At 56.4% G+C, this 26,045-nt stretch overlaps 5 protein-coding genes across 6 annotated transcripts; 3 read left to right on the forward strand and 2 right to left on the reverse strand.

Annotated features, from left to right (window-relative positions):
* The first annotated feature begins 255 nt into the window (after positions 1–255).
* On the forward strand, positions 256–4,952 carry G6PC1 (glucose-6-phosphatase catalytic subunit 1). Its single transcript, XM_069877073.1, has 5 exons — positions 256–578; positions 1,694–1,803; positions 2,545–2,653; positions 2,872–2,987; positions 4,297–4,952. Exons 1-5 carry the CDS (start codon positions 349–351, stop codon positions 4,806–4,808), a joined length of 1,077 nt encoding a protein of 358 aa, XP_069733174.1. The 5' UTR covers positions 256–348; the 3' UTR covers positions 4,809–4,952.
* On the reverse strand, positions 4,259–12,367 carry AARSD1 (alanyl-tRNA synthetase domain containing 1). 2 transcript variants are annotated; one of them, XM_069877069.1, is made up of 13 exons: positions 12,255–12,367; positions 12,061–12,183; positions 11,530–11,689; positions 10,893–10,950; positions 10,377–10,533; positions 10,170–10,286; positions 9,377–9,507; positions 9,153–9,219; positions 8,913–9,004; positions 7,485–7,539; positions 7,085–7,179; positions 6,515–6,646; positions 4,259–6,048 (listed from the first exon to the last, which is right to left on the reverse strand). In XM_069877069.1, the coding sequence occupies exons 1-13, from the start codon at positions 12,291–12,293 to the stop codon at positions 6,000–6,002; spliced, it is 1,275 nt and encodes a 424-aa protein (XP_069733170.1). In that variant the 5' UTR covers positions 12,294–12,367; the 3' UTR covers positions 4,259–5,999. The 2 variants fall into 2 exon arrangements, with proteins under 2 accessions (XP_069733170.1, XP_069733171.1); XM_069877070.1 differs by lacking the exon at positions 12,061–12,183 and having other exon boundaries at positions 12,255–12,366.
* Positions 12,368–12,599: 232 nt separating this feature from the next.
* PTGES3L (prostaglandin E synthase 3 like) lies at positions 12,600–15,263 on the reverse strand. The gene is made up of 7 exons (XM_069877076.1): positions 15,163–15,263; positions 14,377–14,490; positions 14,203–14,269; positions 13,533–13,631; positions 13,077–13,166; positions 12,938–12,991; positions 12,600–12,761 (listed from the first exon to the last, which is right to left on the reverse strand). Exons 1-7 carry the CDS (start codon positions 15,168–15,170, stop codon positions 12,750–12,752), a joined length of 444 nt encoding a protein of 147 aa, XP_069733177.1. The 5' UTR covers positions 15,171–15,263; the 3' UTR covers positions 12,600–12,749.
* A 724-nt stretch (positions 15,264–15,987) lies between these two features.
* Positions 15,988–21,544, forward strand: RUNDC1 (RUN domain containing 1). Its single transcript, XM_069877068.1, has 5 exons — positions 15,988–16,333; positions 17,753–17,911; positions 18,184–18,382; positions 18,621–18,728; positions 20,103–21,544. The coding sequence occupies exons 1-5, from the start codon at positions 16,025–16,027 to the stop codon at positions 20,966–20,968; spliced, it is 1,641 nt and encodes a 546-aa protein (XP_069733169.1). The 5' UTR covers positions 15,988–16,024; the 3' UTR covers positions 20,969–21,544.
* Positions 21,545–22,773: 1,229 nt separating this feature from the next.
* On the forward strand, positions 22,774–25,897 carry RPL27 (ribosomal protein L27). Its single transcript, XM_069877077.1, has 5 exons — positions 22,774–22,859; positions 22,958–23,040; positions 24,136–24,305; positions 25,055–25,165; positions 25,809–25,897. The coding sequence occupies exons 2-5, from the start codon at positions 22,960–22,962 to the stop codon at positions 25,855–25,857; spliced, it is 411 nt and encodes a 136-aa protein (XP_069733178.1). The 5' UTR covers positions 22,774–22,859; positions 22,958–22,959; the 3' UTR covers positions 25,858–25,897.
* The last annotated feature ends 148 nt before the right edge of the window (positions 25,898–26,045 follow it).

The following is a 26,045-nucleotide window of genomic DNA, read 5'->3' on the forward strand; positions in this document are numbered from 1 at the left end:
CAGTCACGGTGACATGAGGTGGCAGGGGAGCAGGGCCTGCAGGCTCCCCTGGAGTGAGGCAGCCAGAGGGCATGGTGTGGGGAAGGGTTAAGGTGCCAGTGCTGAGCACCCCACGCTCCTCGCGCCCTCGCAGTCTGTTTTTCCCTTTTACGTAAGCTGTTCCAAACATGTTTGTAACAAGCCCCTGGTGATGCACCTTTGGCAAAAGTGGTTTTGGGTCCAAAGATCAGTGCTGGGACAAGTGACCTGCCTGCAGCAAACAAGAGCCTCCGGAGTATAAAACGCCAGCAGCGCAGCGGAGCACAGGACAGCCCGAGCCACGCCGTGGGGCAGTGGCTGCAAGGGAGGATGGAGGCCAGCATGGACCTCCTGCACCACAGGGGCATCCAGGCGACACACTGGCTGCAGGAGCACTTCCAGGGTTCCCAGGACTGGTTTCTCTTCATCTCCTTTGCTGCTGACCTCAGGAATGCCTTCTTTGTCCTCTTCCCTATCTGGTTCCACTTCAGCGAGTCGGTGGGCATCAGGCTCATCTGGGTGGCCGTGATCGGCGACTGGCTCAACCTTGTCTTCAAGTGGTGAGTGGCCCTGTGCCACGGCTCCCTCCGGGCGTGTTGGCACAGCTGGACTAATGAGGGCCAGATGTGCACTCTCAGCCTTGATCCTGGTGTTATACAAAGACCAGAGTTGAGCCCCCAGCTTAGCAGTGGTCATGGCTGCTCCTTCCCAAGCCGTGTGGCAACAGCTCCCCTCTTTCCAGTAGCCAGGCAGAGATGGAGCTTCCTGCAAAGAGACTCCTTTGCCATCAGCCAGAGCTGCAGTTCTGCACGGGGGCGGCAGGGGGTCCTGGCAGGCTCTGATACACAGGATCAGTGCTTGGATCCCCTCCAATCTTTTAGGTGAGCATTTCCCATGGGTAAGCTAGGACACTGATGTCCCCTTCCTACCCATGGCTGGTAACAACTGGCATTGTTGGCACAAAAGGAGCTGTGGTCGGGAGCACACAAGAGATCCAACCACTGTTCCAGGCATGCGATGACCTCAGCAGCAGCATCAGTTGTACCATGGGGCCGATCGGCTCTGGCATCACAGCCTGGCAGTGTTCAGAATCCGCTGGTAACCATGGGTGCCATCTCCATGGGTGCCATCTCCATGGGTGGTGGACCAACATAGTGCAAACCTCGCAGGTACATCTCAGCATCCCAAAGTTTTGGGGCTGCATGCGCCCATGTGTACAGTCTGCATCCTGCGTCTCTGCAGCAGGAGCCAGCAGTGTGGTCGGGAAGGATGCTGGCTGCCTTGGCTCTGTGCAGCTCAAATCCCTTGGGATGTCCATGCTGCCTGCCACACAGAGCAGGGATGCGTGGCCTCTGCCTGTGATGCTACCATGAGACAGTTGTCATGGCCTGAAAAAGACTTGAAAGGAGCAGACACGGCTCCTTTTCTTCACCGCATTGACTTGCTCCTAGGAAATTCTTGCTTTTAGCCTTCAGGCACCAGGATGAGGACACAGACAGGCAGTGCTGGCTGTTGGGACCAAGCAACCAGCTGGATGCTCTGTCTGTTGGGATGCCCTGGACCGCTCGTGGGTTGTTTGCCTCTTCCAGCTTCAAGGCCAAAGCTGAAATTGCAGCCATGTATGCTTACTCTGATGCCCAGGATCCCTACAGCCCCCATTCTCCTTTTTTTTCAGGATCCTCTTTGGGGAGAGACCGTACTGGTGGGTCCACGAGACGGACTATTACAGCAACACCTCTGCCCCAGAGATCCAGCAGTTCCCGCTCACCTGTGAAACTGGTCCTGGTAGAGTGTCTCCACCCCAATAGGGTGTCTGCCACTCTGGCAGGGTCCCCCAGCCCTGGCCAGAGCAGTGGGTGCTTGAACACTGCATGCACAGGTTCCCACTCCGGGTCTTGGCCCCTGCAGGGAGGAGGGTGCTGGCACGGCCATGGCTGGTAGCACACCAGCAGCACATGCCCCTCGCTAGCTCTTGAGAGAAGGCCAACGTTGCTGCACCACTGTGCTCCTGGGGTTGCCGGGTGTGCCTGCAGAAGCTGGAGGCAGGGCAGCTCCTGTGCCAAGCAGACCTTGACCCTCAGTGCAGACGTGGCGGCTCAGCACAAACCCCTGCCCATGCTCAGCCACAGCCTCGCTCTGTGCCAGGGTTCTGTTCTGCCCACCAGCCCCAAATTCAAGCAGCTGCTCTGGGGGGAAGAGGTTTGCCCGGTTCTGGAGCAGCGATACCTGTCCTTTGCCCGTGGCTTTCCATGGGAACCAGGAAAGGGCTGCAAGCACGCTTTACATGCTCAGCATGAGCCTTTGGGAATGGTCAGTGCCCTCTTGGCCAGCAGATGGGTCGTAGAACCAGAGCCATGCTACCACACTGCCCCTGCAGCACTGCAGCCACAAAGGGAGAGGTGCTGGGTGCTGTGCCATCCGATGCCACAGTCCCTGGGACCTGGGTTGCTGCCTAGGAGTCCCTCAGGCACGAAGGAGCAGCCGCTCAGCAGCAGGGGTCTGACCCGGGACTCTCTTCTCACCCAGGGAGCCCCTCCGGCCATGCCATGGGCGCAGCAGGCGTGTACTACGTCATGGTGACAGCCCTACTTTCTGCTGCCATGGGGAAAAAGGGGTCAAGGACACTCAAATACTGGTAAGCTGGGCACTAAAATCATCCACGCTGGGCAGATGTTGTTCCAGAGCTGAAGGGCACCCATTGAGGCACAAGGCTGTGGGAATGTTGCACCCGAGGTGGGGATGGCATGAGGATGGGCTCAGTGGGTGGCCAGGCACTATTCGGGGTACGTGACAGCAGCACTGTGAGCAATGTGAGCCGGCCCTGGCACTGATGTGGCTGCCTGCCCCTCACAGGGTGCTGTGGACGGTGCTGTGGACAGGGTTCTGGGCAGTTCAGGTCTGCGTCTGCCTGTCTCGAGTCTTCATTGCTGCCCACTTCCCCCATCAGGTCATCGCAGGGGTCATCTCAGGTGAGTACATCAGACCTGGGCTGGACCACAGCATGCACAGCACTGGCCAGGAAGGGTTCACAGCCTGATGGACATGTGTGGGGTCATGGCACAAACCTCTGACTGTAGTCCTGCAGTTATTGCCCTCCTCGTCATGGGCAGGATGCCATCAGTATGTGGCTTTGTCCCTATCCCATTTGAGGTGTGAGTCCCAACTGGGCAGGCAGGGCATTGCTGGGCTCTGTGGGACAGTGTCCTCCCATCTGAGGACACGCTGGGAGAGTTGGGGTAGATCAGCCTGGAGAAGACAAGGCTCCAGGGAGACCTTAGAGCAGCTTCCTGGACTGAAAGGTGCTCCAGGAAAGCTGGGGAAGGGCTCTTGATAAGGGAGCGCAGGGACAGGCTGAGGGGGAATGGTTTTAAGCTGAAATAGGGGAGATTGAGGTGAAATCTTAGGAAGAAATGTTTTCCCAATAGGGTGGGGAGGTCCTGGCCCAGGCTGCCCAGAGCAGCGGTGGCTGCCCCATCCCTGGAGGGGTTTAAGGCCAGGTTGGATGGGGCTTGGAGCAACCAGATCCAGTGGGAGATGTCCCTGCCCATGGCAGGGGTGGAACTGGGTGGGCTTTGAGGTCACTTCTGACCCAAACCACTCCACGATTCTGTGATTACAGGCCTTATGAGGAACAGCTGAGAGAGCTGGGGTTGTTTAGTCTGGAGAAGAGGAGGGTGAGGGGAGACCTCATTGCTCTCTACAACTCCCTGAAAGGAGGTTGTGGAGAGGACGGAGCTGGGCTCTTCTCCCAAGTGACAGGGAACAGGACGAGAGGGAATGGCCTCAAGCTCCACCAAGGGAGGTTCAGGCTGAACATTAGGAAAAAATTTTTCACGGAAAGGGTCACTGGGCACTGGAACAGGCTGCACAGGGAGGGGGTTGATTCACCTTCCCTGGAGGGGTTTAAGGCACAGGTGAATGAGGTGCTGAGGGGCATGGTTTAGTATTTGATAGGAATGGTTGGACTCAATGATCCAATGGGTCTTTTCCAACCTGGTGATTCTATGATTCTATGGCAATTATAGTGGCCTGAAGGCACAGGCAGGGCAGGCTTGGGATGTAAAAGGGTTCTCACAGGGTGAGGGAGCAGAATAGGTTGTCTGACAGCAATGCAGTGTAGTGGTGGACTTCGGGGCAACCAGCACCGTGCAGGAGCACCCAGGCATCCCCCGGTACATGTCCCCTGCCAGAGCACTGAGGGCTGCAGGGTCTGCTCAGCTCAACCACCTTGAGGCAGGCAATCATTCGACATGTCCTCTCCCACTTTATTATCGGCAGGGATGGCTGTAGCCAAGACTTTCCAGCACATCCACTGCATCTACCATGCCAGTCTCCGCCAGTACCTGGGCGTCACCTTTTTCCTCTTCAGCTTCGCTCTGGGCTTTTACCTGCTGCTGCGGGCCCTTGGCGTGGACCTGCTCTGGACGTTGGAGAAGGCGCAGACGTGGTGCGCCCACCCTGAGTGGGTCCACATCGACACCACCCCCTTTGCCAGCCTCCTTCGTAACCTGGGCATTCTCTTTGGGCTGGGGCTGGCCCTCAACTCCCACATGTACCTGGAGAGCTGCCGGGGGAAGCAGGGCCAACGGCTGCCCTTCCGCCTGGGCTGCATCACCGCCTCCCTCCTCATCCTACATCTCTTTGATGCCTTCAAGCCACCCTCCAACATGCAGCTGCTCTTCTACGCCCTCTCCTTCTGCAAAAGTGCTGCTGTGCCACTGGCTACTGTTGGCCTCATCCCCTACTGTGTCTCCCAACTCCTGGCCACGCAGGACAAGAAGGCTGTCTAGGAGCAACCCTGCAGGCGACAGTGTGCCCAGGCAGGTGGCGGCCCCAGCTCTGGGCTCAGGGACAGACATCAGACCCTGGGTGCACCCCAGCTGCTGTTTGCTCCCCGCTAAACCTGCACAGATTGACTCCACACCGGGAGTGGACCACGATGGGAGAGCTGCAATGCTGCTGGGTGCCTCCTGTGGCATGGACCCACAATTCCAGTTGTGTAGTAGGATCAGACAGTCTGCGGCCAGCTGATGGCCCATTGAGCCCAGGGTTCTCCTGCTGCTCTTCCCATCCTCATGAACATCAGCTCTGGACCAGGCAGCAGTGAGGGGAAGCCCCTGCACTCCCCTGTAGCTGATGGGGACGCACCACCTCCATACCTGCAGCGCTGGGGACAGCACCACAGGGAGCAGGGTGCTCACCCTTGGGGTCTGTGGGGCTGCTGGTGAGGTGCCTCTGTTACAGGAACGGACAGACACTGCGATTTGGAGATAAAGCATCAGCTCGCAGGAGCCTCTCCAGCCCTGAGGTGCTCCATGTTCACTGGTGTGTGACGCAGCATGTGGTACATAGCTGCATATGTGTGTATACATATATAACACGTATCTATATGCACATATAACTGTGTGCGTGTCTGTAAAGCCAAAGGTGTGTTTAGCTGGTGAGCCTGGCTGCCTCGCTGCCTGGTGAGGTGGTGATCACTTCCTGGGTGCAGAGATTGCCCCAGTCCCTGTAGCATCTACCCCACACCCAGCACTTAGCAGCATTCTCGGAGTAACATGAGCTCCTCTGCCTGATTCAGCCTAGAGAAAAGAAGGCTGCGAGGACACCCTAGAGCAGCCTCCCAGCACTGAAATGGGCTCCAGGAATGCTGGGGAGGAGCTCTTGATCAGGGAGAGCAGGGCTGGGACGAGGGGGAATGGTTTTCAGCTGCAAGAGGGGAGATTGAGATGAGATCTTAGGAAGAAATTCTGTGCGTTTGCACAAACATCTCCACGACTCCCGCACCTGCAGGTTTCTGAGGAGCCAGGAAAAATCCAGTCAGCTCCTTTTGTTTTAAGACAGTGCTGAGGAACACCTGTCCTGTGGCGCCTCTGCATTTCTTTGCCCATAGACTTGACAACAGCATCTCGTCATCTCGCCTCCCACTTCTGTCTCAGGCAGCTGCAACTGGTGCCTTAGTTTGGTCTTTTAAGTGAGATTTACTGATCTGAGCATCCCTTCAGTTCCTGCCGCATCTCATTCTTCTCCCTACAAAATTTCAACAGCAAAAGCTTGATTCATTTTCTCTGCCCTCGTTGGCAAATATCAGACTCAAACCCTGAGCTTCTTGCCCGTCTTCTGCTTTTTTTTAACATGCATCCAGCTTATTAGAAACAAATACACTCACAAAGCAATCACTCAGCAATTGGTACAGAGCAAAAAGCCACAGTGTTACAGCAAATGAGAGGGCCCCTCTTTTGCTTTTATGAAGCCAACAAAATGGTACAGTAGCGACCACTTTTAATCACTTAGGAATGCATAGGAAACTATAGAACCCTTGCAGCCAAGTGCAGATGGCAAATCCCTTCCCCCTGTTTTCCACGTGCACCAAATCAGTTTCCACGGAGCACATCCACAGCAGTTGCTCGTTTTATGTCTTTATTCTCTGAGACTGAAGTTGGCGGAGCTTACGCAAAGCAGGGAAGATAGTGCTACACTGAAAGCCGTTTCTTACAATTCAGGGCTTCGATGTCTAATGAATTCCTGGAGCAGACCTTGTACTTCTCCTCGTTGACTCATCTTGGTTGCCTTGCCCTGAAAACGACCTTGTTTCCCAGCCCCTTTGCCTCCCAGCAGCTCTGCCACTCTGCAGTAACAAGAGCACAGACTGAGTGCAAGGAGAGCAGGGATAGGATAAGGGGGGGCAGTTTTCAGCTGCAACAGGGGAGATTGACATGAGATCTTGGGAAGAAATGTCCTCCTGTGAGGGTGAGGAGGCCCTGGCCCATGTTGGCCAGAGCAGCAGTGGCTGCCCCATCCCTGGAGGTGTTCAAGGCCAGGTTGATGGGGCTTGGAGCAACCGGATCCAGCGGGAGGTGTCCCTGCCCAGGGCAGGGGTGGAACTGGATGGGCTTTGAGGTCCCTTCCAACCCAAATCATTCTATGATTCTATGAAGGCTGTTCACTTGCAGAGAAGAAAGTGGCCTGGCCTAACTTGCTCCAGAGGGCAAACCAGGATCTGCACCCAGATCAGCTGCAACATCAGAATTCTTACTAATTTTGAGGAAAACATAGAACATGTTACCTGGGACCTAAATTCTCGACTGCTTCAACAGGTCCAGATAGAAGAAAGAGTCCTGCTTCTTTTTCATCTCCCACAGTCAGGAAAAGCAGGGTTTCCTGTGGACAGAGAGATGGATCTTGCTCCAGAATAACCAGTGCCCTCCTTGTCCAGGAAGAGGCCAGACACTGCCCACAGGACCCACCCAAGCATGCAAACAATGCTGAAATTTCTGTGCATCACTGAGACATAGATTAAATTTGAAGAAAGTAAAAGGCAGGGAGGCTTTTCAACCTTTTATGCTCAATTGCATGTTGGGGGGGACAGAATGGGGACCACGGCACAAAGAGAATCATGGCCCTGCCTGGGTGATAGCTAGAATGGAAAAGCCAGCAGTGTCAGGTTCATCACATCAGTGACTCACCTGTGTCCCAATCTCATTAGCGATGATATTCATAAATTCAGAGTCACCCTCTTTCCTGTACAAATGGGTAAAAAAAAAATGTCAGAAAGAAGCAAAAAGCCCCTCTGGAGTCCAAAATACCCATCAGAAACCAAACGCCTGATCAGGCCTGGGTGTTACGATGGAGAGGAAGCTTATTTTCTATATCTCCAAATCCTCACTGTGCATTCCTGTGGATGCATTAGGTATTATTTAAGGGTTTATCTTTAAGAAATAGACCTCCTCGGTTTTACTTGAAAATATCAAAGTGAAATCAGACAGGCACAGTTATTTGAGTTATTTGCAAAGTTATTTGCACCCTTAGCAAGTTTGCGGACGACACTAAGCTGGGTGGAAGTGTCGATCTGCTGGAGGGTAGGGAGGCTCTGCAAAGGGACCTGAACAGGCTGGACCGCTGGGCAGAGTCCAATGGCATGAGGTTTAACAAGGCCAAGTGCCAGGTCCTGCACCTGGGGCACAACAACCCTATGCAGTGCTACAGACTGGGAGAAGCCTGTCTAGAAAGCTGCCTGGAGGAGAGGGACCTGGGCGTGTTGGTTGACAGCCGACTGAATATGAGCCAGCAGTGTGCCCAGGTGGCCAAGAAGGCCAATGGCATCTTGGCTTGTATCAGAAACGGCGTGACCAGCAGGTCCAGGGAGGTTATCCTCCCTCTGTACTCGGCACTGGTGAGACCGCTCCTCGAATCCTGGGGTCAGTTCTGGGCCCCTCACCACAAGAAGGATGTTGAGGCTCTGGAGAGAGTCCAGAGAAGAGCAACAAAGCTGGTGAAGGGGCTGGAGAACAGGCCTTATGAGGAACGGCTGAGAGAGCTGGGGTTGTTTAGCCTGGAGAAGAGGAGGCTGAGGGGTGACCTCATTGCTCTCTACAACTACCTGAAAGGAGGTTGTAGAGAGGAGGGTGCTGGCCTCTTCTCCCAAGTGACAGGGGACAGGACAAGAGGGAATGGCCTCAAGCTCCGCCAGGGGAGGGTTAGGCTAGACGTTAGGAAAAAATTCTTTACAGAAAGGGTCATTGGGCACTGGAACAGGCTGCCCAGGGAGGTGGTTGAGTCACCTTCCCTGGAGGTGTTTAAGGCACGGGTGGATGAGGTGCTGAGGGATATGGTTTAGTGTTTGATGGGAACGGTTGGACTCGATGATCCGGTGGGTCTCTTCCAACCTGGTTATTCTGTGATTCTGTGATTTCTTAGCTATAAAGCCAGAAGAATTCTGTGCCCGCATTACTAATACATTCTTTTACTTATACAACCTTCCAGCAGGCTGAAGCAGTTTGATGTTCTGTTCACCTTGTCTATATTCTTCCTTGAGAAACAAGCCTGGATAGGTGTTGGAGAGGTGCCAGTGCCACCAGACGTGTAAGATGTCCTTTTCCCTGAACTCCCCTTACCTGTGCAACACAAAGAGCTGGCTCCGAACAGGTTTGCTCTTGAAGTCCCGGGCAATCAAAACAGCCATGTCTCTAAGGAGGTTCAAGTTATTCTGAAAGACAAGCAAATAAACTCTGCTACAGCGAGGACACAGAGCTGTGATCCCAGAGACAGAAGTGTTCATAATATCCACAAAAATGGATGTCTACGATTCCCAGTTATCGTGGCTAAAGCTGCTCGCTTCTCAGCCACTCTCCTACCTTCTGGAGCTGTTTCACTGAACTCTGCAGTCTCTTCACAGCCTCTACATGCTCACCTGGTCCGTTTCTGAAAGAAGGAGAGCTTGTATCATTACTCTGAAGGATAAAGAAAGGATATCTTAAAGAAGCAAGAGAGGCATCACCAAAAGCCCCACGTGGATGTACTTAAGGGGTATTTGTCAGAGGGAAGAGTAAATAAACAATCAAAGGGAGAAGGGTATTACTTGAGCAGCGAGGTCAGAGCCTTCTCAGTACTATGACTTTGTCCGATTGACTTCAGCACTCTGTTTCCTGCCAGGAAAACCAAGTTGGTTTTGTTCTTTTTTCCTTTTTCTGTGCCAAAGAGTTTTATAACCTTAAAGAAAAAAATCACCCTGGTCAGAAAAGAACAGTACTTTGTTTATACTCGCACAGTTCCTACTGCCTTGTTTCAAATACTAACTCTCTGCCAGTGAAAATAAACTGATTAAAATCAGACATAAGGTCAACAAATAAACACCCAACAACAATACAGCAGAATTAGTACAATTTGCTCATTGTGGGCTGCACTGTGCAGTGCATCTGGATGTCTCTGCTGGGATACGGCCCCAAAAAAGTAACTGAAAAGACAGAAACACCTCAAGGCAGCTCTAGAATTTTATCTCCACGTCCCCGCGCAGAGGATTTCTCATTTATGACAAACACTCCAAAATATCAGAGCTTTCAGCAGAGGGAACAAAAGGCTGTCAACCCAGCAATGTGCTGCCAAACGGCAATAAACCACACACCCTGTGCAGAGGATTCAGCAATTTGGTAAACATCATTGCTACAGGCAAGAGCTGTGTGCTGTTACAAAGAAAGGAAGCAGCCTTGCTGACTGACAAAGACTCCCGAGCTGTACGAGGCTCTCCTGGGCTTCACCCAGCATGTGGCTTCCCTTTTACCATTGGGACAATTCCCATCAGACACTGGATCTCAGGGAATTCTGCTTCGCTAGGACCGAGCATGTGGAGTGAGGCTCCTGAGTGTGGCCCCCACCTGCAGGTCGCTCAGGTTGGAGACATGAGTCCCACAGCACATGTTGGAGTCAATGCCTTCGATGTCAACGACTCGCACTGGCCCCACGTGGTCATCTGGCAAACCACGGCTTCTCACCTGGCAAAAGGAGAGTGGCAAAGAGGGCAACTTCCACACCGCAGTTATTTTGGTCCCACAATTATCATCAGCTCTTCCCCCATCACTCACTGTTTCAATTTCGGGGTCATTTGCAGCCAGCTCCCTCACTGTCACGGGCACCCTCTCCCGGATTTTCTCGTTCACGCTCCTCTCCAGTGCCTCTAATTGCTCTGCTGTCATGGAGGGGGTGTCCAGCTCAATGACACTTCGCTGGCGGCCCAGCTCCCTGCACCAATAAAGAACACAATTGCTGTAGCTGAGAGCAGTGGAAGGTCCTCTGCGCAGAGTGCCACCTCACTGCTGGGAATGCAGTGGCTGAAACAAAGCACACTGCCCTCCTGTCCCTGTCATTTACAGAGCACCAGATGCATTCACAACACTTGAGGGTGGACAAGAAAGAGCAGATACTCTGCACAGCTTCTGTCCAGCGCTATGCTCTGTTGTCTCTCCCAGCCCCCCGAACCTGAGCAAAATGCCCAAATGAACTGCTTTTGATTTATCAACATCAAGCTCCTTGCAGCCCAGCACAATAGTAGGCACTCAACAAGGTGAGACTAGGGTCAAGAGAGCCTTTTCTGAGCTCACCATGAGGTTGTCTTGAATCCAAACATCTGATCTGCAATGGCGGTGATGAGATGCTGTCCTGGAAGAGACATACAAGCAACAGCTTTGAGCACCACTGGACACGGGAGAAGAGCTTTGCAGTCAGACTGTGTTTTTCCTGCTGTTGTTACCCACAATGTTTGTGAACGCCCAGGCATGTGCTGGCACTACAGGGACTACACTGCTGCTCAGGAGCTGGCAGAAGAGGCACTATTGCCTTGGGGGCCTGGGACTTGCGGGCTTTGAAACTGATGGAACTCCTTATAGAATGGTTTGGGTTGGAAGGGACCTCAAAGCCCATATAATTCCAACCCCCTGTCATGTTCAGGGACACCTCCCACTGGATTCACTTGCTCCAAGTCCCATCCAACCTGGCCTTGAACCTCTTCAGGGATGGAGCAGCCACCACTGCTCTGGGCAACCTGGGCCAGGGCCTCCCACCCTCGCAGGAAAACATCTCCCTGTGAGGGAAAACACCCTCACAGGAAAACATGCTGCACACAGAGCTGTGGGCCATCCCTCTCCATAACCAGAGTGGAAGAGGCGGGCAGTGACTACTCGTACAGCCTGGGTGATACCAGCCATTACTGCCGTCCCTCAGTGGGGCTGGGGCACAGACCTGAGTGCTGCTGCATGTGGTCAAAGCGGCGCTCCCAGTCCAGTGACAACAGCACCTCAGTGCCGGGCTCCAGTGGTGCCTGCACGAAGTGAACGGCCTCGGAGCCCTGCCGGCTCACGCGCAGCACCGGCACGGTACCAATGAGGCCACGGTCGTCCGGCTGCAGACATGGACATCACTAGACACAGGATATCAGCGCCACTGCCCCAGCCTGGCCTGCACCTGTCGCAATGCCCCCCATATCTGACCCTAGTTCTCTGGCCTGGCCTGCACCTGGCCCCATTCCCCCTGCACCTACCCTCTGGCCCCCTGCCCAGCCCATACTTGCCCCTGTGCCCCCCATACCAGCCCCTGTGGTCCTCTGCCCAGCCTGCACCTACCCCTGTGACCGCCGTACCTAACCCCCTAGCCCTCAGACCAGCCCTTGCCTGCCCCCCAGTTCCTTGGCCTGACCTGTACCGGGCCCCGTCCCCCCCGTACCTGCTCCCCGGCCCCCTGCCCAGCCCACACCTGCCCCCCCGGCCCCCGTACCTGCCCCCCGCCCTCGGGGAAGAGGATGGTGTCCTCCAGCACTACCTGGAACCCGCGCACGGGCTCCCCGCCGCCTTCGGGCTGCAGCTCCGCCGCCTGGCACGACACCACCCTGGTGGCGAACTGCAGCGGAGGGGCCGTGAGGACCAGCCCGCGCCTCCCACCCCGTACCTGCCCGTCCGCCCCGCCGTTACCTGCCGGGCCCAGCTGTCCCGCTGGCACCGGAACACCATGGCGGGGGGACACGGGGCTGCAGGGGACGGCGGGCGGAACGCGGGGGTTGTCGAGGCGGACAAGGATCCGGTTACAACGGCGGCGGGGGCGAGGGGGGACACGGACACGTGCGCGGAGAGACGGCGGCCGAGGAGGGACACGGGGCTGTGATAACCAAGCGCGGAAAGAGGCGCTGGCGAGGACGGCGGCCGAGGAGGGACACGCAGGTGGCGGCCGCGGGTGGGCGCTGCCCGCAGAGCGGCAGCCGGTGGCGGCGGAGGCTCCCGGTTCTCGGTGCGGCGGGGCCCGAGAGGACAAGAGGCAGCGGCGGCAGCAGCTCACATTTATTGCCCCGCGCGAGTCACCGGACGGTTCCCGCCGCCCTGGGTCGGCGTTGGTTGCGAACCGGCCGGGGCGGCTCCGTTTCCTCCCGCCCCTGTGGCTCCGCGGTGCTCGGCGGCCCCGGGGTCCTGGCTTCAAACGTCGTCCTGTGGCGGGGGGAGGTGCCAGGAAAGAGGCAGCCCCGGGGAGAGCATCCCCGTTAGCCCCGGCACTGGCTGAGCTGCCACCGGCGGCCCGGAGCCAGCAGGGTCCAGGCACGGCCTGGCGGGGCGGCTGCAGCCAGTGCAGTGTCCATGGGAACCCGCTCCCTGGCCATACTCACGTCCAGGTCATCCATGGCCGGGGGGGGGCCTTTGTCTGTCACCTTCTCCAGCATCTGGGTGGTAAAGAAGCGGCGGTGGGAGCTCCAAAGGCTCGGCTCCCCCATCCCAAGCTCCCACTCCACAGGCACCCACACTCACCTCGGCGTACTGCTCCACCATGGCCCTTTCCACCTCCTCGTCCCCTTCCCAGTCTCGCCAGTTGTCGAAGTCTACAGAAAGCCAAGCTGGCTGTGGGCAGAGAGAGGATCTGCTGAGGGAGGGAACAGCACGGACAGGAACTGGCAGCCCCCAGCTCCCAGCCCAGGGATCGCTGTGGGACAAGTGCAGGCTGCTTCTGCACTGGGGAGGGGACTGGGTGCACTGGGGAAGGGGAGTGGGTCCCTTCGCCTGCTGGAGCTGGTTCTGACCCTGCCTACATCAAGGGAAAGTGTTGCCACATCCCTCCTGGAGGGCAGAGGTCCCTGGGCTGGTGGTGACAAGGTTGGGCTCTTTGAGAGCTCTCTTCTGGGGGCAGGTTGGTCCCTGGGAACTCGAGCACTGCATGGGGACAGCACGGCACGGAGGTGGTTCCTGATAGCCAGCCACCACACACACCTTGATGTTCTCCTTGGTGATGCGGGGCCAGGCCACTTTCTCCTTCCACTTCCTCATAAAGCACGTGATGGACCGGTCAGAGCGTTTCTCCCGTGAGTCCTGCCAAGAGATCAGGGGTGCCTCACCTCCGTGTCTGCTGGACTCCTCTCTGCAATCCACTGCGGACATGCACAGGGCTAAAGCTTGGCCACGTGTAGGCTGCGAGCCATGCAGAACCAGAGAGACAGGCTGTTCCTGGCCCTGGGCAGCTCTGTGAGTGCCAGGGCTGCCATCAGGAATCCCAGGTTTACGCTCACACCACTCAGGCTCTTGGGAAATGGGAGGGTTCATAGAATCATTAAGGTTGGAAGAGACCTCTAAGCTCATCCAATCCAACTGTCAGGCCAACCCCACCGTGCTGAGTAAACCATGTCCTGAAATGCCACATCTACAAGTTTTTTGAACACCTCAAGGGATGGTGACTCCACCACTGCTCCAGGCAGCCTCTGCCAGGGCTTCACCACTCTTTCGGTAAAGCCATTTTTAATAACATCCAATCTAAACCTCCCCTGGCACAACTTGAGGCCACTCAACTTGAGCTGTTCAACACTAAGCAGGGTTGCTCAGGACTGCACAGCCTGTGACTCTGATGCCAACTGCCAGAGAACAGTTTGCTGAGGGGAAGCCTCACCTTGGAGTTGATCCTGGCATACAAGTCAATCTTGTTGTAGAACTCCACGCCGTCTGCATTTTTGCAACTGCCAAAACACCACAAGAGCCAGGCGTGGGACGGGGCTGAGGCCACACACTCCTGCTCTCACAGAGACCCCGGCTTCAGGGCCACGTCCTGGTCACCAGGGCTCACCTAAACTCCAGCCGCTGGTCTTCAATGGTGACCTTGACATCTCTGCTGTCCTCAACGCAGAACTCCAGGTAGACGTACCGCGGCCGATCGTACCACAGCGTCTTTGCTGGTTGCCTGGGATGGAGCAGAGCAGCGCTATCACTGTGGTGTCCACTAGCTCTGGGTGATGCCAGGAGGTGCCCCAATCCTGCTCCTGCTTGGCTGGCCAGCCCTCCTCCTCACACCCCTGCAGAACTTGGTGGGAGGGCCCTGCCCTGCCCAGTGGGGCCTCAGCTCCAGGCCCTGAGACCCTGACTGGGTGCTGCCCATCCCAGCTGTGCCCTCTCTTCTCCTGTCCCATCTCATCCCATTCTGTCCTGTCCTCTCCCATCCCATCCTGCTCCATCCCATCCTGCCCTGTCCAGTTCTGCTCTGTCCCATCCTGTTCTGTCCTGCCCCATCCTGTTTCATCTTGCCCTGTCCTGTCCTTTCCCTTTCCATCCCATCCTGTCCCATCCCATTCTGTCTCATTCTGTCTCGTCCTGTCCAGTTCCATCCCATTCTGTCCCATCCCATCCCATCCCATCCCACCCCATCCCATCCTGTACCGTTCTGCCCTGTCTTGTCCCGTCCCGTCCCGTCCCGTTCCGTTCAGTCCCGTCTCGTCCCGTCCCGTCCCGTCCCGTCCCGTTCTGTCCCGTCCCGCCCCATGCCCCCGGTCCCGATCCCACCCCGTCCCGTCCCGCCCCATCCCCCCGGTCCCGATCCCGGCCCGGCCCGGCCCGGCCCGGCCCGGCCCCGTCTCGCCTGGCCATGGCGGCCGCGGCCCCGCCCCGCGCTATTTCGGGCCCGGGCGGGGATCGGAGGGGCCCCTGGCGGCTCGGTTCCCCGCAGCGCCGCCGCCGGAGCTCGCCCCACGCGCTCCAGGATCCCCGGGATGCACCGGAAGTCCCCGTGATCCACTGATGGCCCTGGGATCCGCTGCGATGCGCTGAAACCCCTCAGGATTCATCGATGCCCCTGGGATGCACCGAGACCGTCAGAATCTACTGCAACCCCCGGGATCCACCGGGACCTTGGAGATGCGCTGCAGCCCCACCGGGATCCGCCGAGGCCCCCGGGATGCACTAAGACCCCCGGGATTTCACCGGGATGCACCAACTCGCCCCAGGATCTCCGGGATGCACCGGGATCCACTGAGACTCACAGGATGCACCGAACCCCCGGGATCCACTGACCCTCCCAGGATCTCCGGGATACACTGAGATCCCTGGGATGCACTGACCCCCGGGATCCCTCGAGATCCACTGAGACCCCTGGGATCACCGAATACCCTCGGGATGCACCGAGACCCCCGAGATGCCCGGAGACTCCTCCCCCCCCCGGGATGTCCTGGGACCCCTCTGGGATGCACCGAGATCTCCAGGATTTCACAGGGATCCACCGAGACTCCCGGGATGCACCAAACCCCTGGGATCCACCGGGATCCACCAGGACCCCCGAGACGCACCGAGCCCGCCGGTGCCCGCAGTCCTCCGCGCCGCGGGGGGTGCTCTGTCGCCGCGCTGTCACCGCTCTATCGTCGCTCTTTCGCCACGGGGGGGCGCTCTATCCCGCCCCATCCTCGGGCCAAGATGGCGGCAGCGCGGCGGCCTCGGTAGCGGCAGCCATGGAAGCGGAGGGACCGGGGGAGCGCTGGGCGCCGGTGGGCGCCGTGTCGGCGGCGGCGGCGGAGGAGGAGGAAGAGGAGGAAGAAGAAGAGGAGGAGGAGGCGGCGGCGGCAGCGGCTGGCGGGTCGGTGCGGCGGCTGCGCGCGGAGCGGCGGCGGCTGCAGGCGGCGCTGCTGGCGCTGGGCTCGCACTTCGCGCAGGTGCAGTTCCGGCTGCGGCAGGTGGCGCGCGCCGCGCCCGGCGAGCAGCGGCGGCTCCTCCGCGAGCTCGAGGAGTTCGCCTTTCGTGGGTGCGCGGGGCCCGCGCCGGTGAGTGCGGGACCGGGAACGGATAGGAGGTAGGGGGACAGGACCAGGGTGGTTGGGGACCGGGAGGAGTGTGCGGGGAACGGGACGGGGGCGGGATGCGGGGACCGAGATGAGCGTGCGGGGACTAGGACTGGGATGAGTGAGTGGGGACTGGGAATGGGGGGTGCGGGGACCGGGATGGGGGGGTGGGCCCCGTCCTGGTGAGTACAGCAGGATGGGAACAGGGGTTGTGTGTGTGGGGAACTGATGAATGCAGAGGGAATGGGACAGAGGGGATGAGGATGGGAACCAGGTGGCACGGGGGAACGGGACTGGGACCAAGGTGTGCACGGGGCATCAGCCTTGTGAGTGTCGGGGAACTGGGAAAAGGGAGTGCACGGGGCCCTCCTCAGTGAGCGTGGGGGAAACGGAGCAGGGGGATGCAGTGGCAACAGGACAAGGTGTGCATGGGGCCTGGCCTGATGTGTGTATGGGGACAGGACTGGGGGTGTGGGGAAGGGAAATAGGGGATGCACGAGGCCCGCTCTGTTGAGTGCCAGGGGAAGGGACAAGCAGGTGTGGGGAGACCAGGATGGGAGGTACTGGGGAGGGGGTGCCAGTACTGGAATGTCCAGGGGAGGATGAAACTTTGGGGATTGGGACCAAGAGGTGCGGGGGGACTGGAGGTGCTGGGGAGGGGGGACTAGCTGCAGGGAGGGCCGATGTGGCATGCAAAAAGGGGAGACCCCGACAAACACACAGAGAATCCTCTGCTCAGGGCAGCGCAGAGGGTATAGGCCATGTTGAGCCAGCTCTGTGGGGCGCTGCTGCTGGCAGAGCCCTTGCTGGATGAGGAGAATACCATCTCCCCTCAGGTAACTACATGTCCCATTGGATAGTGTCCCAGGGTCAGTGTTTGCATTGGCCTGGCTGAAGCCTGTTACGTTGGCTGTGCAGAGAGCGGGGCAGCTATTGCAGCCACCCATGGCCTTGCGGTCTGGCTGCAGTCGGCTCCGGAGAGAGACAGGCCAGTGGATTTGCACAAAGCTTGGTTACCGGAGCATGTAGGCCTGTGGTGACTGGGAGCCAGCTTGTAGGGATGTGCATCGAAGCCCTGCTCTGCTCCTAGACACAGTGGTGACTCCAAGGATCTTTAATGCATACGTGTTGTTTGGCTGCTTGCAGCAGTGCTTCCCAGATCCCAGGCTTGAGGCAGGCTGGGTGCTGGAGGTCTGGAGAGACTCTTCCTTTGTCGGGTGAGGTGCTGTGGCTGGTACCGCTCCTTGGTGTACAAGCAAATCTTGTCCTCAGCCTAGTGTTTGGTGTTTGCTAGTTCAGTACATGAGCTGAAGGGATCGTTCCTCGTACCATGATCCTGGTCTCTGGGGGCTGGCTACTATGGTAAATCTTTGATTTTATTTACCAGTAACTTTTTTCCAGAGTGAGAGAGAGAAGCAGGAACAAATTGAGGTCCGTAAGGAGAAGCAGAGAGAGCTCATCCTGCAGCTCAAGACGCAGCTGGATGACCTGGAGACATTTGCTTACCAGGAGGGCAGCTATGATTCTCTGCCTCAGTCTGTGGTTATGGAAAGACAACGGGTAAGGCTCTCAAAATCATGTTGCTCGTGTTTCTTCTTAGCATTTGTGAGCTTCTTACTGGCTGTAGGAGTTGGTGGGTCCTTATTCCTCACCAGTGGCTGCAATAATGTATCAGTAGCTCGTGTAAACCTGTCCTGTGTCTTCTCCAGTCATTTTCGGTGCGCAGCAGAGTTGGGCTCTTCCCGGGTAACGAGTCAGTACAGGTGTGTTTAGGAGCTGGTGGGCAGCAGTGCCAATGTGGTCAACTCACAGTCCTGACTCATATTTTGCAGATGATCATAAACGAGCTGATAAATAAGCTGGACATGGACTTGAGTGAAGATGTCGCTACGCTCTCTCCAGAGGAGCTGCGACAACGTGTGGATGCTGCCATAGCGCAGATTGTGAACCCAGCCAGGGTGAAGGAGCAGCTGGTGGAACAACTGAAGACGCAGATAAGGGACCTTGAAATGTTCATCAGCTTCATTCAGGGTCAGTGCTGAATTTTAGCTGGACAGATTGGATTAATTTGTAATTCCCTGACAAGTGTTCTGAGTGGGAGGTCACAGACGCAGGAAGGGTTTCTGAGTCAAGGGATGTACGGATCTGTGATCTGGTTGTGGGCAACAAGAGACTGATGAAAAGGTGCAGAAAGCTCTAAGGAGCTTAATACTTGAGGCACAGCTTAAATTCACCAGTGTGAAATAACAGTGTGAAATTCTTGTTCTAGATGAAGTTGGAGGCTCTGGCAAGGCAGAAGATGGGCACTGTGAATGTGCAGGCAAAAAGGATGTTAGTGGCACCTACAAGCCAAATTCACAGTCTTCTGGAAACAGAGGTGGGCACTGCTTGGAGCTTCCATTATGCACTTGAGATTTGGCCAGCACAAACCAGCATCCAATCACACAAGGCTGTTTTGTTTCTTTCCTAGCAGTTGGTTTCTGTGCTTTCCTGCTCCCACTGGCGGCAGACTGGTGCCCCATACCTTCCCCCTTCCTCCATGTGATCATTCACAAAGTCACAGAGCCTGAGGCACAGAGGGGTGGTATTGGTTTCCAGCTGAGATCAGGAGCAGAAGGGACTTCTGATACAGGCTGAGAGAGTTGAGGTTGTTCAGCCTAGAGAAGAGAGGGCTGCAGAGAAAGCAGCCTTTTCAGTACTGAAAGGGGCTCTAGAAAAGCTGGGGAGGGGCTGTTGATCAGGTAGCACAGGGACAGGATGAGGGTGAACGGTTTTCAGCTGAAAGAGGGGAGGTTGAGATGAGCTCTTAGGAAGAAATGTCCTCCTGTGAGGATGAGGTCCTGGCCCAGGTTGCCCAGAGCTGTGGTGGCTGCCCCATCCCTGGAAGTGTTCAAGGCCAGGTTGGGTGAAGCTTGGAGCAGCTGGATCTAGTGGGAGGTGTCCCTTCACACGGCAGAGGGGTGGAACTGGATAATCTTTAAGGTCCCTTCCAACCCAAAGCGTTCTGTAATTCTGTACTTGGTGTAAAGTGCAGGCAGGCTGAGCAGCCTTGTTTGCACACACTGTTGGGCTACTGTTAATGCTCTTGGACTTCCTAGCTCTGTGAGCAGATACAGTGAGCTGTGTGGGTCCGCTGTTCCTTGTAATTTGAGACTTGTCTACTTATCACATGAATTTGTTGGAGCTAGGGTAGTGTACTAGCAGAAGCGCTACAGTGCCTTTACCTTCTGTACTCTGAGGCATCTGCTGTCTGTCAAAGATGGAATCCTGGCCTGGATGGGCTTTGGGTCTCACCCAGCGTGGCTGCTCTTACAAACTGAATTAATAACAGTGCTGGGTGTAAGCAGTGTGTGTCAGCCTTCTGAGACAAGGTGCTTCTAGAAAATGCCGCGATGCTCCTTCAACAGACATTTTGCTGAATGCTAGTTACCTGTGTGAGTCCGTTATGTCTGAAGACTGATCTTTCCTCCATATTTTTGGTCATACATTCCCACTAGGAAAGCCATTGTAGGATTCTTCCTCTCCTAGATGACCTGATGGTGAGAACAGGCTGGGCAAATTTTTGCTTTTCTGCTTGCCATCAGTGCTTTGAAACTAGAAAAAGTAATATCAGTCCTATGAGATAAGCTCCAGAGGAGAATCCATGATAGAAGAGGAGCAGGTGTTTGCGCTCCCGGTGTATGTTATGCAGGAGCAGAGCTGTGGATTCCTTAACAAGAGTGGGGTTTTTTCTCTTTTCTACCCTGACCAGTGAGCCCAGAAGATACCAGGAAGATGCGAGAAACGGGCCTGCACCTCATGCGTCGTGTGCTTGCTGTGCTGCAGATCTTTGCTGTCAGCCAGTTTGGTTGTGCTGCCGGTCAGGTTCCTCGCAGCCTCTGGCAGAAGGACCAAGCCAGCAGGGACTATACCCCCTTGATTAGGAAGCTGGAGCTGGCAGTGGAGCGGGTGAGGCAGCTCGCTGTGAGACACCAGTGGGAAGAACACGCTCTGGGTTCTCCTGACCTGCAGGATGTTCTCTCGGGAGGCAGGGATGAGCTGACCCTGGCCGTGCGGAAGGAGCTGACCATCGCTTTGCGGGACCTGATGGCTCATGGACTCTGTGCCTCCTCACAAGGAATGAGCCTGGTTCTGGCACCCATCGCATGCCTGATTCCTGCCTTCACCTCAACCCCACAGGCCATGCACCCCTGGGAACTCTTTGTAAAGTACTACAATGCTAAGAACGGACAAGCCTTTGTGGAATCACCGGCTCGCAAGCTCTCCCAGTCCTTTGCTTTGCCTGTGACAGGAGGAGCAGCCGTTACTCCCAAACAGAGCCTGCTGACAGCTATCCACACTGTCCTCGCTGAGCACGACCCCTTCAAACGCAGCGCAGACTCAGAGCTGAAGGCACTGGTGTGCCTGGCGCTGAACGAACAGCGCCTGGTCTCCTGGGTCAACCTCATCTGCAAGTCGGGAGCTCTGGTGCAATCCCACTACCAGCCCTGGAGCTACATGACAAACACTGGCTTTGAGGGTGCCCTCAACCTCCTCAGTCGCCTGAGCAACTTGAAATTCCACCTCCCGGTCGATCTGGCCGTCCGGCAGCTGAAGAACATCAAAGATGCATTTTGATGTGGTTTTGTGGTAGATGTTCCCTTTTCCACAAGTGAGCAGCTCCAGACGTCCAGCTTTTATAGACCAACTTTGGCTCTTTGAAATCGATATTTGCTTTTAGGGAAATCTTAATGGTGTTTTATGCTAGAAATCGGTGTTTTTTATGAGGCTGCCCCCTGTACAAACCTCACCTGCTCCTCGCATGCTGCTCAGAGGAACAGAACTGCCCCACTGGCAGTGCTGGTGTGAGGCTCGTGTGGGGCTGGTGCCCCAAGCATGGCAGAGGCTTGAAAAGGCGGCTGGGAAAGCCCCTGAGAAATGTGCAGCTCAGCTCCTGTGCTGTGTCCATGTGGTTGTTCAATTTGTGCTCCAAATGCTGCCCCTGACGAGAGGTGTGTGGCTGCTTCTGGGCCATTCCAGGGTTGGGGATGTCGTGGGTGTGAAATCTACAGAGCCGTGGGGTCTGTGCTCCACCAGTGGTGGTGTTCGGCAGTCCTGGAATTCTGTTGGGAGTCTGCACAGTGGCCGGCACGCCAGCAGCCCGGTGTTCCACGGGGGATGCATTAAATTGCTTTGGCAAGTTTTGTGTGGGAAGAGGCTGCCCCAGTTCCTGTGTTTTCATTTGTGCCCGGCACTGGCCCAGTGCTGCAGTTCTCTGCCATCTATAACCAGAGTGGAAATTGTCTGGAATTCCCGGTGGGATGGGGGCTTGCTCTGTGCCGAGTGCGACAGCAGGGACTGCATCCGAGCCTGCTGCGGCACAGCCCGTGGGCGGTGGGGATCTGCCGGGACTGGGGGTCGGGAATCAGCCAGGACTGGGGACTGCCAGGGACTGGGGGTCAGGCATCAGCCAGGGCTGGACACTGGTTAGGAATCAGTGAGGACTGGCTGGGGACAGGCAGGGGTCAGAAATCGGCTGGGAATCTCCTGGTATCAGTGGCCTTTGAATACTGGGACTGTCCAGAGTCTGGAGTTGGCTGGGGTCGGGAGTCAACTGGGATGGGAGGCTGGCAGGGACTGGGAATTTCCTGGGACCAGGGACTGTCTAGGATCGGGAATTGGCTCGCATCCACACCAGAAGGACAGGATGTCATCCAGAGGGACCTGGACAGGCTGGAGAAGTGGAGCTGTGAGAACCTTGTGAGGTTCAACAAGGCCAAGCACAAGGTCCTACACCTGGGTTGGGGCAATCCCCAGTTCCAGTACCAGATGGGAGATGACATGATTGAGGGCGGCCCTGCAGATAAGGACTTGAGGTGCTGGTTGATGAGAATCTCAACATGAACCGGCAGTGTGCACTCACAGCCCAGAAACCAACTGTGTCCTGGGCTGCATCAAAAGAAGTGTGGCCACCAGGGCGAGGGAGGTGATTCTGCCCCTCTGTTCCTCTCTTGTGAGACCTCATCTGGATTATTGTGTCCAGTTCTGGAATCCTCAACATACGAATGACATGGAACTGTTGGAATGGGAACAGAAGAGGCGACAAGGCACTGGCCCAGGTTGCCCAGAGCAGTGGTGGCTGTCCCATCCCTGGAGGGGTTCAAGGCCAGGCTGGATGGGCCTTGGGCAGCCTGATCCAGTGGGAGGTGTCCCTGCCCATGGCAGGGGTGGAACTGGGTGGGCTTTGAGGTCCTTTCCAACCCAAACTGTTCTATGATTCTATGATCCGAAATCAGCCGGGACTTGTCGGGATTGGGACTGGACCGGGAATTTGGCTAGCATCAAGGACTGGAATCAACCGAGACTGGGGACAGGGGGGGCTGGGGGCTCCGGCCGGGGCCGCTCAGTAGCCGCGGCGTTCCCTTTCCCTCCCTCTGCGCCGAACCGGAAGTGGCTGGCGCTGACGTGACGTCATCGGCGCGGCCGCCGCTTCCTCTTCCGGTGTGGGCGCCATCGCCGCAGGAGCTCGGTGAGTGGGGCCAGCCGCGGCCTCGGCAGGGATCCGTCGCCATCCGCGGCGGCGGCGGGCGGGGACTCGGCCGTGACCGCCTCGCGGTGTCTCCGCAGGGATGGGGAAGTTCATGAAGCCGGGGAAGGTGGTGCTGGTGCTCGCCGGGCGCTACTCGGGCCGCAAGGCCGTCATCGTGAAGGTGAGCGTAATACAAGGAGGAGTTCCTGGTGCAAGAAGTGGGACGTTGAGATTTAAGCTAAAGTGTTGCCCTAAGGAACTGTATTTTTTTGAAAGTCAGAATCCCTTTCTGAGAGCAGGTTTTCTTTCAGGCTGTTTTCTCATACATTGTGCATTCAGAGAATCATGGATTGGTTTGGGTTGGAAGGGACCTCAAAGCCCATCCAATTCCACCCCCTGCTATGTGCAGGGATATCTGGTTGCTCAAAGCTCCGGGCAGCCTGCCCTTGAACCCCTCCAGGGATGGGGCAGCCACAACTACCCTGGGCAACCTGCTCCAGTGCCTCACCACTCTCACCGTGAAAAAAAATCTTTCTTATGTCACGCCTAAATCTGTCCCTCTACAATTTATACCCGTTCCCCCTCGTCTTATCACTACGAGCCTTTGTAAACAGTCCCTCCTCAGCTTTCTTGTAGCCCCTTTCAGGTACTGGAAGGTTGCTATAAGGACTTCTCTGAGCCTTCTCTTCTCCAGGCTGAACAATCTCAACTCTATCAGCCTGTCCTTGTGTGGGAGGTGCTCCAGCCCTTGGATCATCTTTTTAATCCTCCATTCTTTGGAGATGGTGCCACTTTCTGTTCTGGGTGATCTGTGCTGAGCAGAGGTGTCTTCTGTAATCACCTGTTTGCAGTCTTTCCCTATCTCAGGTGTAAGGCCATGCAGAGCTGGATCCAAAGCTCCAAATTAGCAAGAGTTTTGACTGTTGTGAAGTTCATAATAACATTAAAATTAGACCTTGGAAAGTAACAGAACTTGTATAAAATATCTGGGGAAACTTATACACATGCGTGTAAGCAGGAAATACATTTGGTCCTGAGCTCTTGTCTCAGTGCAGACGACTGATTGAGATCACTCCCTCGTGTTGCCCAGGCCTGATAAAGGATGTTTGCTTTCTAAAACTCCAAAATGAGACTTAGAGAGTTTGTTTGCCAGTGTTTTCTGTATGAAGCCTGGAGTAACCCCAGCTGCCATTCCTGGGCAGCCCCGTTGAGCCCAGGATGGCTCCTGGTACCCAGGCTCCATGGTGCCATCCTATTGGTGGGCGGTCTCTTTCAGAACATCGATGATGGCACCTCAGACAGGCCGTACAGCCACGCCCTGGTGGCGGGCATCGACCGTTACCCACGCAAGGTGACAGCTGCCATGGGCAAGAAGAAGATCGCCAAGAGGTCCAAGATCAAGTCCTTCGTCAAGGTTTACAACTACAACCACTTGATGCCCACCCGGTGAGTGCCTTGCAGTGGTTGCAGCACCTGGCTGTTGTGTCCCTCACAGCAGTTGCAGTGCCAAGCTGTGCTCTCCAGTGAACCATAGAATGTCTTGAGTTGGAAGGGACCCACAAAGATCATCAAGCCCAACTCCTGTCCCTGCACAGAACACCCCCAGCATTCACCCCATGGGTTTGAGGGCACTTTTCAAATGCTGCTTGAATGTTGTCAGGCTTGGCACTGTGACTGCTTCCCTGGCAGCTGTTCCAGCGCTGCATCACCCTCTAGGGGAAGAACCTTTTCCTAATGTCCAACCTAACCCTCCCCAGCGCATCTTCCTGGCATTCTGTTGTGTCCTGTCATTGGTCACCAGAGAGCAGAGCCCAGTGCCTGCTACTCCTCTTCCCCTTGTGAGGAAGCTGCAGGTTGTGATGAAGTCTCCGGAGTCTCCTCTAGGCTGAACAACCCCAGATCCCTCATCTACTCCTCACAACCCCTGAGCTCCAGCCCATTCCCCAGTGCCGTTCCCCTTCTCTAGACACGCTCCAGGCCCTCAAGGTCTTGTAGTAAGGGGCCCAAAACTTGAACCCAGGATTCAAGGTGTGGCCCCACGAGCACCAAATACAGAGGCACAGCTGTGGTGCTTGCCAGCACCGAGAGGACTTTGGGAGCTGTAGTCCCATGAACTGTGTTGGGATATGTGCCTGCCTCCTGTGCTTCCAGCTGTGGCCCTGCAGCTCAGCCAGCCCTGCTGCTGTCTCGCCTAGGTATTCTGTTGACATTCCTCTGGACAAGACTGTGGTCAATAAGGATGTGTTCAGGGACCCTGCACTCAAACGCAAAGCGAGGCGTGAGGCCAAGGTGAAATTTGAGGAAAGGTGAGTTTGAAGCCTGTCTCCAGCAGTGCCGGCACCTGTCGCTGGGCCAGGCCTCGGCATGGTTGTACCACAGCCTGGATGATGACTGGTTGGACATCTGTGCTCCCACTTTTGGAATATGTTTTTGGCTGTGTATGTTCCTCCCTTTGCTCTGTGTTGGTGGGCTAGGATGGGAACAACTGCCAACAGCCACAGGCTCCGATGCCACTTCCAGAGCCACAGGCTCCTACCAGACCAGGTTGGCGCCCTTCAGATGCTGGGTGATGATATCTGCTTTTTGCCCAATTCCACTGCAGTCTGTCACTGGGACTGGGTGGTGCTGGTGCTTTCTTCAGGAGTTAATGTCAGTGTTTGTGCTCCCACTCTGGTTTCTGTTCAGAAACTCCCTTTGCAGCAGGAGCTGAGCAGCCTTGGCGCCCACAGGGTGTTCTAGGACTCAAGGGGTTTGGCAGGCAGCTGGGGCCTGGGCTGTTGCAGGCCGTGGTGTTGGTGGCTCCTGCTTGGAGTGGATCTGGGACGCATGGCTCTGGTGGGCAGCTGGGTCCTGAGCTGGTATGGAATGCGGTGCCTGTGGCTCCTGTTTGGAGCAGTTGGTGCTGTGGCTGCAGCTGTGGAGTGCCCTGACCCCTCTGCTCTCCCCCAGGTACAAGACGGGCAAGAACAAGTGGTTCTTCCAGAAGCTGCGGTTCTGAAGGTGCAGGGGGGGACTCCAATAAACGCTCTTTAAAAACCTTCCTGCTTTGGTGTCTGGAAGTGCGACTGGGCCGGGGTCGGGTGGGAGGGTTGCTGGGAAAGGTGTGATGGTCCAGGTGTGCTATGGGGCAGTGCCTGCAGGCACCTCTTCCCCGCCGAGGGGACAGAACTCATCGCCGTCCCTGCA

This window comes from Phaenicophaeus curvirostris, chromosome 26 (assembly GCF_032191515.1).
Source record: "Phaenicophaeus curvirostris isolate KB17595 chromosome 26, BPBGC_Pcur_1.0, whole genome shotgun sequence".
Taxonomy (NCBI): Eukaryota; Metazoa; Chordata; class Aves; order Cuculiformes; family Cuculidae; genus Phaenicophaeus; species Phaenicophaeus curvirostris.

Bases quoted from the DNA above. Each gene is read 5' to 3' on its own strand.
- AARSD1 (XM_069877069.1), bottom strand. From the start codon at position 12,293: ATGGTGTTCCGGTGCCAGCGGGACAGCTGGGCCCGGCAG. The intron at 10,287-10,376 runs GTGAGTGATGGG...TCCTTTTGCCAG, and splicing joins ATGACCCCGAAATTGAAACA to GTGAGAAGCCGTGGTTTGCC. The intron at 9,220-9,376 runs GTAATACCCTTC...TCCTTCTTTCAG, and splicing joins GCTCTGACCTCGCTGCTCAA to AAACGGACCAGGTGAGCATG.
- RPL27 (XM_069877077.1), top strand. From the start codon at position 22,960: ATGGGGAAGTTCATGAAGCCGGGGAAGGTGGTGCTGGTGCTCGCCGGG. The intron at 23,041-24,135 runs GTGAGCGTAATA...GGTCTCTTTCAG, and splicing joins GCAAGGCCGTCATCGTGAAG to AACATCGATGATGGCACCTC. The intron at 24,306-25,054 runs GTGAGTGCCTTG...TGTCTCGCCTAG, and splicing joins AACCACTTGATGCCCACCCG to GTATTCTGTTGACATTCCTC.
- RUNDC1 (XM_069877068.1), top strand. From the start codon at position 16,025: ATGGAAGCGGAGGGACCGGGGGAGCGCTGGGCGCCGGTGGGCGCCGTG. The intron at 16,334-17,752 runs GTGAGTGCGGGA...ACTTTTTTCCAG, and splicing joins GGTGCGCGGGGCCCGCGCCG to AGTGAGAGAGAGAAGCAGGA. The intron at 18,729-20,102 runs GTGGGCACTGCT...TACCCTGACCAG, and splicing joins ACAGTCTTCTGGAAACAGAG to TGAGCCCAGAAGATACCAGG.
- PTGES3L (XM_069877076.1), bottom strand. The intron at 13,632-14,202 runs GTGAGGCTTCCC...ATCTCTTGGCAG, and splicing joins ATGCCAGGATCAACTCCAAG to GACTCACGGGAGAAACGCTC. The intron at 12,992-13,076 runs GTGAGTGTGGGT...TTTACCACCCAG, and splicing joins TGGTGGAGCAGTACGCCGAG to ATGCTGGAGAAGGTGACAGA.
- G6PC1 (XM_069877073.1), top strand. From the start codon at position 349: ATGGAGGCCAGCATGGACCTCCTGCACCACAGGGGCATCCAGGCGACA. The intron at 579-1,693 runs GTGAGTGGCCCT...CTTTTTTTTCAG, and splicing joins CTCAACCTTGTCTTCAAGTG to GATCCTCTTTGGGGAGAGAC. The intron at 1,804-2,544 runs GTAGAGTGTCTC...CTTCTCACCCAG, and splicing joins CACCTGTGAAACTGGTCCTG to GGAGCCCCTCCGGCCATGCC.